The sequence below is a fragment of the Tachypleus tridentatus genome, chromosome 10 (genome assembly GCF_004210375.1).
Source record: "Tachypleus tridentatus isolate NWPU-2018 chromosome 10, ASM421037v1, whole genome shotgun sequence".
Taxonomy (NCBI): domain Eukaryota; kingdom Metazoa; phylum Arthropoda; class Merostomata; order Xiphosura; family Limulidae; genus Tachypleus; species Tachypleus tridentatus.
The window spans coordinates 94,099,655-94,112,890 of NC_134834.1; the positions used below are offsets into that span (position 1 = coordinate 94,099,655).

Genomic DNA, 13,236 nt, shown 5'->3' on the forward strand with positions numbered 1-13,236 from the left:
ATTAATTTGATGTATTTAAGGCCCAGCATAGCTTGGTGTGTGCCATTTAGAGTACATGAAGGCAAACTATGGCTTTTGGTTGGCCCAAAAGAAACTATATAACTGATCAATCTCAAATGTATTGTGGCCAGGTGGGTTAAGGCATTCGACTCGTAATCTGAGGGTCGCGGGTTCAAATTCCAAGCGCACCAAACATATTAGCTCTTTCAGCCGTGGAAGCGTTATAAAGTGACGGTTAATCCCACTATTCGTTAGTAAAAGAGTAGCACAAGGATTGGCGGTGAGTGGTGATTACTAGCTGCCTTCCCCTAGTCTTACACTGCTAAATTAGGGATGGCTAGCGCAGATAGCCCTTGAGCAGCTTTGCGCGAAATTCAAAAAAAACAAACAAACAAACATAATGTATTAGTTACTACTACCGCTTTGACCGACTCGTAATCTGAGGGTCGCGGGTTCGCATCCTGGTCGCGCCAAACATGCACGCCCTTTCAGCCGTGGGGGCGTTATAATGTGACGGTTAATCACACTATTCGTTAGTAAAAGAGTAGCACAAGAATTGGCGGTGAGTGGTGATTACTAGCTGCCTTCCCTCTAGTCTTACACTGCTAAATTAGGGACAGCTAGCACAGATAGCCCTCGAGTAGCTTTGTGCGAAATTCAAACACAAACAAACCTCTTTGACCAGAGCGACATAAACTAGTTCTTAGTAAATTATGATAAACTTTAAGTACATGAAGAATAGTAATTCCACGTAATTCTTGGTACAAGGATTATACCGAGAGATTCATCACACATCTTGGCTAAGGCATCGGTATTTTAGATATAAATGTTATACACGAATTACTTAACAGTATTTCTGAGCAGTAGCTTAATTGCAGCTTTATAGCGAAGCCATAAAGTGTCACAAAAATATAGATAAACTGTGAGTGTATACAGAGAAGGATGCTGACATTTTAACATATAATAAGTACTACTCACTAGTGTTTTACAAACACAGTTTTATATTGTTCTACAAGCTGATACCATAAATGAAACAATGCTCAAGACCAATCGCTTTTTTGTGCGTTGTTTTTCAGAACCCATGACGTGTTTTTTTTCTGTACATTATCTGACCAATAAGAAGCTATGTTACAGTTTCAGTTTTTAATTATAGCAAATGAGCAGTAGAGATATCATATGGATATTTGTTCTACAAGCTGATACCATAAATGAAACAATGCTCAAGACCAATCGCTTTTTTGTGCGTTGTTTTTCAGAACCCATGACGTGTTTGTTTTTTTTTCTGTACATTATCTGACCAATAAGGAGCTATGTTACAGTTTCAGTTTTTAATTATATCAAATGAGCAGTAGAGATATCATATGGATATTTGTTGTGGCGTGTGATAGAAAAGCAATCAAATTCAAGAGTATAGTGAACTGATATAATGGTTATAAACAAATGCCTAGTTGGTATTACATCGTAGTTCCTTGGTAAAAGGTTGTGCAAACAATCTGAGTTTCAAATACAAGGAAATTTTCGAAAATAACTTGTTATGGTATGCTTGATTCAAGTGCTCGTATTGGCCAAACTATTCACTGTATGAGAAAATAAAATTGCTTGCAGTTGTAAAATTCATCAAGTACTTCTTTTCTATATTTGTCTGTTAGAGAATTTACATTTATAGAGTAGATCATGCGTCATTGAAGTATCTGGTAAACTTTAGTATTAGAAAGTACGTTGCTCATTGGCTAATGTTGAATGAGTATAATTTCACTCATTGTACGACCTTACTGGATTAGCAGCATGGGAAATTGTTTTACTTGTTACATTACAACCGAGCTTTGGATTTAGTTTACTTGTATTATTCTATATTGCAGTTTCGTTTTTGTTTTTATGTGCATCAGTGTCATAATGGTATGTTTGGCGAATAAATACGCTAAAAACTGATATTCAATCCTCATGGTGGGCAGAACACAAATACCGCATTTTGTAGCTTTGTGTTTAACTTTTTTTAAACTAAAATTCCTGTAGTTTATTAAAAAGTCGACATTGAAAAGATCGCTATATACGTTTGTAATATCACTTTGTGCTTTGTAATACATGAAATATAACATTTGTTGTTGTTTCTTTTTGGTTTGCACAGGTGAACCGAATATCATACAAGCACGTTTATGGGTGCATAACAGTTGTGGTATGGAGGAACTGTTGATACGTGTTTATTCATTGAGAGCACATGTGCAGACAAAAAATATTCCTAACTACAGGTGGCAGCACTTGTCTCAATATTCTTAACACTCCCACTTCATTTTAAGTTTTACACACACTTACAATTACTGTCTTTTATTTAACCATACAAAGCCATTATTTTCATCCTGAACAACACTGAGTCCAAGGATGTAATGGAGCTTTCCAAGGTCTTTCATGCAGAATTTTTCCTTCAGTGCTTCCTTTATAGTGATTATTTCATCATCACTATCAGCAATCAAAATAATATCATCCACATATACTTCAACTATTGTTAGATTTTCACCCTTCCGTATGTAAACACATGGACCTACTGAACTCGGAACAAATTCCAGTTCCATCATCTGTTCATGAAATGATTTGTTCCAACAGCGTGGTGACTGTTTTAATCCATACAGTGATATTTTTTTCAGTTTACACACAAGGTTTTCCTTCCATGGAACAGCGTAGCCTTCCGGTTGTTCCATGTATATCTCTTCATCCAGATTTCCATTCAGAAATGCAGTTATGACATCCATCTGGGGAATTTTCAAGTTGTTCTGCACAGCAAATGCAATTAAGGAGCGAACTGATGCATAGTGCACCACTGGGGAGAAGGTTTCCTCGTAATCCAGACCATAATTCTGCGAGTAACCTTTGGTCACCAGCCTACTCTTGAACCTTTCTACATTTCCAGTATTTCCATACTTAACTTTGAACACCCACTTACAACCTATAGGTTTTCTTCCAGCTGGTAATTCCACCAGATTCCAGGTGTCATTTTCTTGTAAAGACTCAAATTCCAGATCTGTGGCTAACTTCCACTCCTTTGCATTGTCATTTGACATTGCTTCACCTAATATGCTTGGCTCTAACATACTGCATGAGTTTGCAGTGTGACAAACTGATTCATTTGCTTCTGCCATATCAGCATTCTCATCATATCCATAGCGAATTTGGGGTTTCCTGTTTCTTGCTGGTCGTTCAGCTTTATCTTTAGCTTTAACTTCTGTTTCTTGGTCCACTATCTGTTCACTTGACGAGATATACTCATTTGTCACAGGCTCTTGACCAAATTCTGTTTCATTAAATATAACATCTTGCCGTATGAAAATCTTCCTGGATTTTTCAGCATACAGTCGATATCCTTTGGTGCAGTTATCATATCCAATGAAACGTACCTTCATAGATTTTATGTCTAATTTTTGTCTTGACGCATCTGGCACATGTGCATATGCAAGACATCCGAACACTTTCATGTGTTCTACATTTAGTTTCTTCCTATACCATCACTCATATGGCGTACTACCATCTTTTATTGCCGATGTGGATACTCTGTTACCCACATACGCTGCAGTAGCTACAGCTTCCGCACAGTACATTCTTGGTAACTTAGCATGTGACAGCATGCTTCTTGCTGATTCCACAAGAGTTCCGTTCCTTCTCTCAGCAACACCATTTTGTTCTGGACAATACGCTACTGACATATCATGATGAATGCCTTTTGACTTCAAATATTGCTGAAACTCATTTGACGTATGTTCTCCGCCATTATCTGTACTCAGAGTTTTTATGCACTCTCCAGATTCATTTGAGTACAACTTCTCAAATTCCTTAAATTTCTCAAAGACTTCTGACTTCTGTTTCAAGAAATACACTCTACAGCATCTTGAGTAATAATCACTAAATGTAACAAAGTACTTGCTACATCCAATAAATGGAGTTGCATAGGACCACAGCCATCACTTTGTACCAGTTGCAGTCTTCTCTTTGATCTAATTTCTTCCACTGACTTAAATGGCTTCCTGTGCATTTTACATTCAGTGCATCCCTCACAGAAACTGGCTTCATCAGACTTCTGGAATTTGATTCCACTTACATTTCCACTCCTGACAAGCTTCTGTAACTGTGAAACACTGACATGCCCTAGTCGTTGATGCCATATATCCAAGCCATTAATGCTGCTGTTTGAGACTACTAAGGCATTCTCAATAACACTGGTCTTACAGTCCAGTTGGTATAGACCATTATCCTTTCTTGTACTCATGCCATGAAGTTATCCTGATTTCCCTCGGATGTAACAGCGATTAACTGAAAATAGATTGTTAGTTAATTTTGGTATATGAAGGACGCTCTGCATTGTGACATGCTTTGAATTACTGACTTTAAATGTCATTTCTAATTTACAGTTTCCAATTCCAAGAGCTTCAACAGTTCTTCCATCACCAATCCTAACTTGCTGAGGTGTACTAAAATTGTGATAATTTGATAATATGTTCCTCTGGTGTGTCATATGCCTAGACGCACCAGAATCCACCAACCATTCCTATTCCTTTATCCTGGTTTGTTACAAAGGCAACACCATTGTTTCCATCAATATAATCTTCCGCCACATTAATATCCACATTCTTAGCTTTGTGGACCATTTTCTACAGTGTTGGACAATTGTGTTTTATATCTCACTCTCTGCCACACTTGTGACACTTGAAGCTGTTACCCCTTTTCTTTGTTTCTTTTGTTCCATGTGGTTTGAAGTTGCTACGAGTGGCTAATGCAGTTGATGATGTTTCATTCGATGTGGTCTTTTTCTTCTTTTGTTCTTCATTAATCGGTGCCTGTTGCACAAATTCTAATGAGATATCATCAGTTTTGGTTTCCAGGACTGTTACAATTGTATCATAGCTAGCTGGCAGACTACCAAGTAAGGTAACAATCTGATCTTCTTCTGCTATTTCCGCCCCAGCCGCAGCAAGCTGATCCGTTAATTCCTTCATTTGTTTCAAATGTTCCTGGACCGTCATGCTTTCTTTCATCTCACATTGAAAATACTTTTTTTCAGGAATAGTTTATTGGCTAGTGTGTTCCTATCAAAGTAAGCACGTAGTACATTCCATGCTTCCTTAGGAGTTGTGCATGAGGTGACAAGATAGAGTTGTGCACCTTGAATATTCAGAACAATTGTTGAAAATGTTCTTTCCCTTTTCCTGTTGAAATCTGCCCTTGTTTGATCGTTGACTGTCTCTGCCAATACCTCTGTTTCAGTCACATGGCCCCATAGGCCTCTTACTCTCAATAAATGTTCCATTTGAGATTTTTATGTGGCCCAATTATTTTCTCCCAACTTATCGATTGATATTTTATCTTCCATTGTAAAACTATTTCAACCACAACTGTAATATTCCTTTCTTTGATTTAGATCTATTTCTCCCTTTATATGACTTGAGAAAATAGAGTGTCAATCAATATATTACTTACACTTTATCTTGGTTTTTCACAATGGCTTCCAGACAAAGGAAACGAATCACCTAGCACTTGTGATAAAGTATCCGTGTAAATCCTGTGCCATCCAACAAAAATTGTCATCCAAAACTGTTCTACAGTAATCCTCAATATCTCCTGGATTACTTGTACTAACAAGTTTAAAAGAGTTTCATCTGTTTAAGCACTATTAGAGCATTCCTGGGCCCATAACCTGTTGATACGTGTTTATTCATTGAGAGCATAAGTATAGAAAAAAAAATATTCCTAACTACAGGTGGCAGCACTTATTTCAATATTCCTAACAGGAACATGTTAGTGCTGTAGTTACTCATTGTCGTTGGTAATTTTCTTTGGTCCATTGTAAAGAGTGCTATAGAACTATATAATTTGGTACAATAGGATGTTTCTATAGTGCTAACTCTTTAGTTGCTTTAGTGACACCTGGAGACTGTCTTATCTATGGTTATTTGTGAAATAACTATTGAATGAGCTCCGAAAGAGCACGTGCTGCATATCTTTACATAATTAGACAGTCATGTTTCCAGTTGCACTCTTCTATTTTGAATTTATTTAATTGTTTGTTTGTTTTTTAATTTCGCGCAAAGCTACTCGAGGGCTGCCTACGCTAGCCGTCCCTAATTTAGCAGTGTAAGACTAGAGGGAAGGCAGCTAGTCATCACCACCCACCGCCAACCCTTGGGCTCCTCTTTCACCAACGAATAGTGGGATTGACCGTCACATTATAACGCACCCCGGCTGAAAGGGCGAGCATGTTTGGTGCGACAGGGATTCGAACCCGCGACCCTCGGATTACGAGTCTAGCGCCTTAACCACTCAGCCATGGCTGTAAGCTCCTTTTGTTGAGCCCACTATGATTCGGCTAACCCATGATTAAGCCCCCACTTGAAAAGACTGTGACCAAACTAAGATTACAACATCAAATAACACTAGATGAAAATCAGAACTTGTATCAAAAGTTATGTAATTGTAATTATGAATCTAGACCAGAGGCTTTTGAAGACAACGATAATAAAGGAAGATATACGACCGAAGTAATTAGCTTTACAACATCCATGTCTGTTTTTAACTTTAATTTCGGACCGTATTTTGGAAACTGCACAATTAACATTTAAAAGATTTTAGAAAAAATCTGTTTTTGCGCACCTGGGATAAGATACACCTGTTCAAGATTAGGTGTACAGTTTCATAGTTTTGTTGCCAACTACTTCCAAAATGTACTCTGTGTTTTACTTGTTGTGTTTAAATGGACAAAGAGACTTATAATTATAATTAGGTACAATCGGGAGAAATTACGTCCAATTATGCGTCTTCAATTTCGTTGAAATTTTCTTAGGTTGGTTTCGAAATATCTAATGAACGCCACTGGAACGTGAAGGCTCGTGTTCAAACTTGGTCACAGTGAAACACTTTGAAATATGTTATTGGAATTACACCCCAATAAAAGATTCCTTTCTTTTACAGTGGTTGGTACGGAAGAACAATGAACAACTTTATCACTGAAAATTCCGAATTTTTATAAAAGCTTCCATTCGGTGGCATTACACTTACAAACGGATTGTTTATAATTAAGTACAAAGCTGTACATCGGGCTATCTCTGCTCTGCCAACCACGGGTAAGTCTGCAGACACACCACTGTGCCGCTAGGGGATGAGGAGGCTTGCAGACATAAGATTTGACATTAAAGATTCAGTGACATCATTTACAAAGCGAAACGGCAATTTTCAGCGCTTGAAGTTGACTCAACTAAAAACGATTGCTCATGTAAGAACACATGCCAGCGATTTATAGAACTTGTAAGAAACAAGTACACTATATTGGAAGATACCATTCCATATGCCTTTTTAAAAGTCAGAACACAATTCAAATCCCACAATTAACAAAACTGTCACTTTTTGCAGCGCAATGACCAATACTTATGACTCTAGTTCCGTTTAATAAAATCTGTTGATTTCAAAGCAATACCACATGTACAACATATTTATTTGCTTCTGGTCGTTAGGTACTTTTCTTCACTAATGATTTTGTTTTGACTACGCAAAAACGAATGTTATCTATCAATATTTTTTAATTATTGTTTATTTTGTCATATTTTGTTCATCAAAGATCAAGTAATGATATACACGTGCATGGACTTAACGATTTGCTGAGGTGCTTAGATATATTTTCAATAGGTTATACATATTTAAACAATGTGGCTGCCGGTACGGGGTTACCCGGATGTAAAACACGTGACTAAAGACAATCTTTACGTCCAGAACATTTCAAGCATATTCAATTCCTTTACTTTATATTTACATGTCACCTTCTCCATGTTGGCTCTCATAGTCTCAAGCCATGACATGAGGCCGGTCCAACAGTCCCTCGCTGGGGCAGCAGTAAGGCTACAGATTTACACCGTTGAAATTAGAGGTTCGATTCTCCTCGGTGGACACAGCAGATAGCCCGATAAAGCTTTGCTATAAGAACAAACACACCACCGACCCAACGATCTTGGCCTCGAAATTTGTGCCAAACGATTTTGGTTTTGGTTTTTTAAGCAAAACAACCCAAATATTTCCTATGACTCTTAATATTATTATTAGTATTAGTCAGTTCAAACTGTTGGGGTGGCTCGTGTAGCAGGTGCTAAGTTTACAGATCTTATAAAATGTACAAGGTCGATAAAACTAAATTAAAACAGCAGTAAGTTAAAAATGGTTAAAAGATGTGAGCCTAAGAAAATCGTGGTTTATAAAAGGTGCCGTTTTTCTGCTCTTTATATGCAGAGAAAAAAAAAAGAAACCAAAACTAAAATGACTTGAAAATGAGAAAAACATGCTTTTTCTGGACTTTTGCTGAGCAAAACGTCAAGAAAAGTGAAGAAACTGTGGTTAGCACTAATAACAATATAAACGCCAACAAATTACTGCAGAAAAAATAAATTTTACAAATTTCTATCTAGAAATTTAAAAACCTCCGTTTTTTTCATGACAAAGACTTCTCAAGAGGGAAAGCAAAAGATGACAAAAGTGCGATTGTTTCTCATTTGGGAGCTGTGGATGAGTGGTTAAACAAAATACCCAAATGTGAAACAGATGTTGGTCGAAGTGATTTGCTTTGTTTGTTTCAGATATCCCTCCAAAATTACACAAGGACTGTCTGGAGCAGCTATCCCTAAATTTAAAGTCATAGACTATAGTGAATGAAGTCAGCTGCACCCACTGCTAACTCTTGAGGTATTTTAATCAAAAGGCATTTCGGGCGCAAATACACCAGCGCACATGGATGCTTTAACAATATTAGAATCACGTCTAAACTTAACAAAATAATCAATATAGAGAAATATATACCTTATTAAAAAATAAATACAGCATTGAGGAGTTGTACGTGAAATGCGTATTAATTTGACAGGAGTCCACGCAACCATAATGCTATCCTACGTGGAAGTCAGGGCCTGGCAGGGTCAGGTGGTTAGGGCGCTCGACTCATAATATGAGGGTCATGAGTTCGATTCCACGTCACACAAAACATGGTATCCCACTCAGTCATGGGAAGCGTAATAATGTGACGGTCAATCCCACTATTCGTTGGTAAAGAGTTGGAGGTGGGTGGTGATGACTAGATGTCTACCCTCTAGTCTTACTCTGCTAAATTAGGAATGGCTAGCGCAGATAGCTCTCGCGTAGCTTTGCGCGAAATTTAGATAAAAAAACAAACAAACAAACGTGCAAGTCACGGGAAGCTCTTTACGGGAAGATTATTGAATTGTTTACAGTGTTTGAACCCGTTATGATAGAAAAATCTAGAAGAATTACCATGCAACAAATCCATAATCGAAACCTGTGAAAAGATCACCCGATTTCGCTGCTGTCCAATAGATCCAGGCTCTTGTGATTACTGGTTCTAGAAATGGCAAATGTTACTCGACTTCGCTTCAGACAAACGAGGCGCAGAACAGACTGCGATAGCCAGTTGGGGAATTACATCTACAGCGGTTTCGCCTCAGCTGAATTAATTACATTTCCGTAATTGTAAAATGTTAAAACAACACAAGTTGATGGCTAATTGTTACCGTAATATTCCCTTGTGTTATAATATATAATAAATTAGTTTGGCTTACTGTATAGTTCTGTCGTTTTGTTAGACCACTGAAAATACAGATCGAATGATAAGGGAAGCAGAATGAAATACTAAATAAGGCCTTAAAATATCTAGAATAATGCCCGTTCCGAGTACACAACAGGCTTCGTGTCAACGTAATGATATAGTTCCTGTAAACAGGAAGCCACAATAATTAAAAGAGAAATATAAAACCACGTAACTTTACGAAATATCTTTAAAACGAAGTTTTCATTTAAGATTTATAAATACATATTTTTAATAATTCAGAACATAGTTTAAAGTTTATCTTGGTTTTCTACATAACTTTTAATTATATCCTGCTAAATTACTTCACATGTTTTGTTTTTTGTTGTTTTTTTTAGAATGGAGGGATACAAAAATATGTTTCAAACTTAACTATCTATTACCAATATTTTGCGAGATAGTAAGTTCACCTTAAAATAATAATTTTTCCTTTCTTTCTGTATATCAGATATATTTTTGATATCTTTTTTATTGCATAATGCATAGAACAAGGACATGCTTTTAAATCTCTTATGTCGTATATATAGTAGACTTAAGGCTTTAGGTCGTTATTTTATTATACAAAATATGGAATAAATAATTGTGTTTCAAATACTTTTATTGTATAGTGTTACTGATAAAGTGCATCAATATTCTTCAATTAATACAATATTTTAAATAATCAATGTTAATAACTGAACAAATATGAATACTTACGAACAGCACAAAAATTTCATTAAAATAGTTTCTTCATAATTTCTATTAAGCAAATAAATTTATAGAATTCATATGAGCAAACCAACCAAAATAGCGTATACATAAATGCATATTTACTGCAAATTAATTGATTGTATCTAATTTGCAGCATTAAAAGAAACACAGCCGAGTTATTAGTGCTTTGCTTAAGTGAGTTTCTGACCAAAATCGAAACCGAGTTAACCAAGTTAACATCTGCCAGAAGAAGTGAGAACAAACTCATTTGCAGACAGCAGTTCCGGACAGTTCAACTCCATCTGAGAGTTCAAAGGGGGTTTGAAGCCAGTTGATAAGATTTCCTTCGATTTCGTCTTCTGAATGACAAATATGGCAATTCTTGTGAGTACGGCTCAAACAGGAACTGATACGGTTAACCTGTTCGTTGTTTAGATATTCATCCCAAAGTTTCACTTGAGTCATCTCTCCAATCAGATTCTTGTTCAGCTGAAAAGAACCATCTGTACCTCTTTCCTGTCCCAGAAAAATAGTCCCTCCGCTTTGGATTGTGTATCCTTTCGCTATATTATTCACTTCTTCATCACACAAATCTTCATTAACAGAAAACTTTAGCTTTCCATCTACACTTCTCCATGCAATACAAATTTTATTCCAGTTGCCAGGAGCGAGACTTGGACAATTGCTCGAAATTGGACTCGAAGAACCAATTTTTGCTATGATATTTGGAATTGCAGGATTAGGATTCACTGATACTAATAATTGGTTACTGTGTTCTACTGTGTTTAATGTATACGACAAGACGGAATGCCCCCGATCAATTTGTCCTTTTATCTTCACCCAGAAGCACAAAGTAAATTCATCAATCGTTGGCAACTTTGAAATCATCGTCATCCGAGGAAAGTTCAAACTGTTAGATGTTGCTGGAAAACTAGCTTTCACGGACGTATCTCCCAAATGAACCCCATGGACCAACCCTGTCTTCCAAACAAATAGAAAGAGGAATATAGCTAAGGCCCTTTTTACCATGGTTTCTGTAGTATGAATAAAATATAGTTTAACTGTCTAACAGAGAGAAGTGGAATTCTTCAGGCGATTAGTTTCTTGTTGTGTAGTGGGTTGAGAAAATCTTATATATAAACCTCACTGCTATAAGACAGCTGCATGAACACTCATTGTTTCGTAAATCAATGAGCGACATGCCTACAGATGGCTTCAGACACACACGTTATTGCTACGTTACATAGCATGTGCTTGTTTTACGAGTTACTGAAACAGTCTATACATATGGTGGACACCATCCGAGACTTGACGTTTTATTGCTTTTATGTGGAATGTAGGCAACTGTGTATAGATTTTACTTGTACGTCTGGCGTATGTAAATTAATTAGTTGATAAAGAAATGAAGGGAAGCTAAATCTATATCAAAATATGAATCTACTGTGATTAAAGTGGGTACGTGTTGTTGTCATTTGCAGCTGGTTTCAATGGAACATTTTATCACATACATAAAACTACTGCATAAAATTCATATTTATAGACAGCAGAAAAGGTTGTATTTTACTGTTTATAAGTTAGACTTCGGGCTATTTGAAAGAACAACGAAAGTTTAATGACAGGTGAAACATCAAAATTGTATTCATTTTCATATTTAGCAGGCCCTTTATTGAACTTTCGACACTAAAGTCCGGGTTTCAATACCCGTGGTAGGTAGAGCAAAAAAAGCGCATTACGTAGCTTTGTGTTTAATTCAAAACAACAACATATTTAGTACAAGATCTTAGTGGAAACGCTTTAGATCAGCAAATAGTTAATATTGTGTGTGTCCATCTTTTGCTTTAATAACTGCAGACAGTCTTTCATGTGTCGTTGCAACATATTTAATCAACATGTTTTTTTGGGATTTTACTCGAAATATCTCTATGGCACTCCCATAAAGGTTTTTGAAAGTAACTTTTGATTTGTCAAATTTTAGATCCATCAAATCTCAGATCTGCTTAGTTAGGTTGAAATCAGGACTCTGTGTGGAGCATTTCATCATTTGATTGACTCCAGCAGCTTCTTTCTTAACTAAGTAATTTCTTCATAGATTAGACGAGTATTTGGGGTCATTATCTTCTCGGTAGTAGAATCCTTTAACAACAGTATAAAAACTACTGATTGTACCATGACGGATCAGTACCTGATGATACTTGCGCTGGTCTATTATTCCATCTATTTTGCAAATTTCTTCTGTTGTCTCAGCAGAATAAAAAAAAAACACCCCCAAATCATCACACTGCCTCTCCCATGCTTTACGTTCGGTGTTATGCATTGACGTAAGTATCTTTCTCCTCTCTTACACTGGACGTAAAACTTATGCTTTGAACCAAAATTTTCAAACATGAACTTACCCGTCCATAACATTCTTTTCCAATCATCAGCAATTTTCGGTCTCTTGACAATACTTGGAGATCGAAGTAAAGGTTTTACTTCTACACGACGAAATAATTCAATCTCGTTGAGTTTTCTTGATACTGTAGACCTGGACACATTTCTATCATTTGTTACATGGTTGTTTATCTCATGCTTGAGATCAGTAACAGTTTTCCTTCTGTCCTAAAGGCTGCATAAACGAAGATACTTAACATCAGTATCATTGAGTTTAGGTGTTCTATTTCTTACTTTACTATATCCAGATTTACCTGTCTCGGTCTGACGACTTACAGTCAACTAGACAATGTCTCGGAAGCATTTCAAGTCTGCAGCAACTGATCAGAGAGTCCAGCTAATATTACGTAAAACGTTTACGTGGATTCTCTGCTCTGTTGACAGTTCTGTACGCTTTCTCGGCCATGACATGATCATAAAACTCAATATATAGTTTTAAAACTGTTTTTTCTTTTATCAAGGTTTATTTATGAAGTGCTGTTAAATTAATTTCTTATAGCATA

General features: G+C 36.6%; 1 protein-coding gene across 1 annotated transcript; it reads right to left on the bottom strand.

Annotated features, from left to right (window-relative positions):
* Nucleotides 1-10,567: 10,567 nt before the first annotated feature.
* On the bottom strand, nucleotides 10,568-11,332 carry LOC143228407 (C-reactive protein 1.4-like). Its single transcript, XM_076459673.1, has one exon. It carries the CDS (start codon nucleotides 11,330-11,332, stop codon nucleotides 10,568-10,570), a length of 765 nt encoding a protein of 254 aa, XP_076315788.1.
* Between the last annotated feature and the right edge of the window lie 1,904 nt (nucleotides 11,333-13,236).

Coding starts and splice junctions, on each gene's coding strand:
- LOC143228407 (XM_076459673.1), bottom strand. CDS start 11,332: ATGGTAAAAAGGGCCTTAGCTATATTCCTCTTTCTATTTGTTTGGAAG.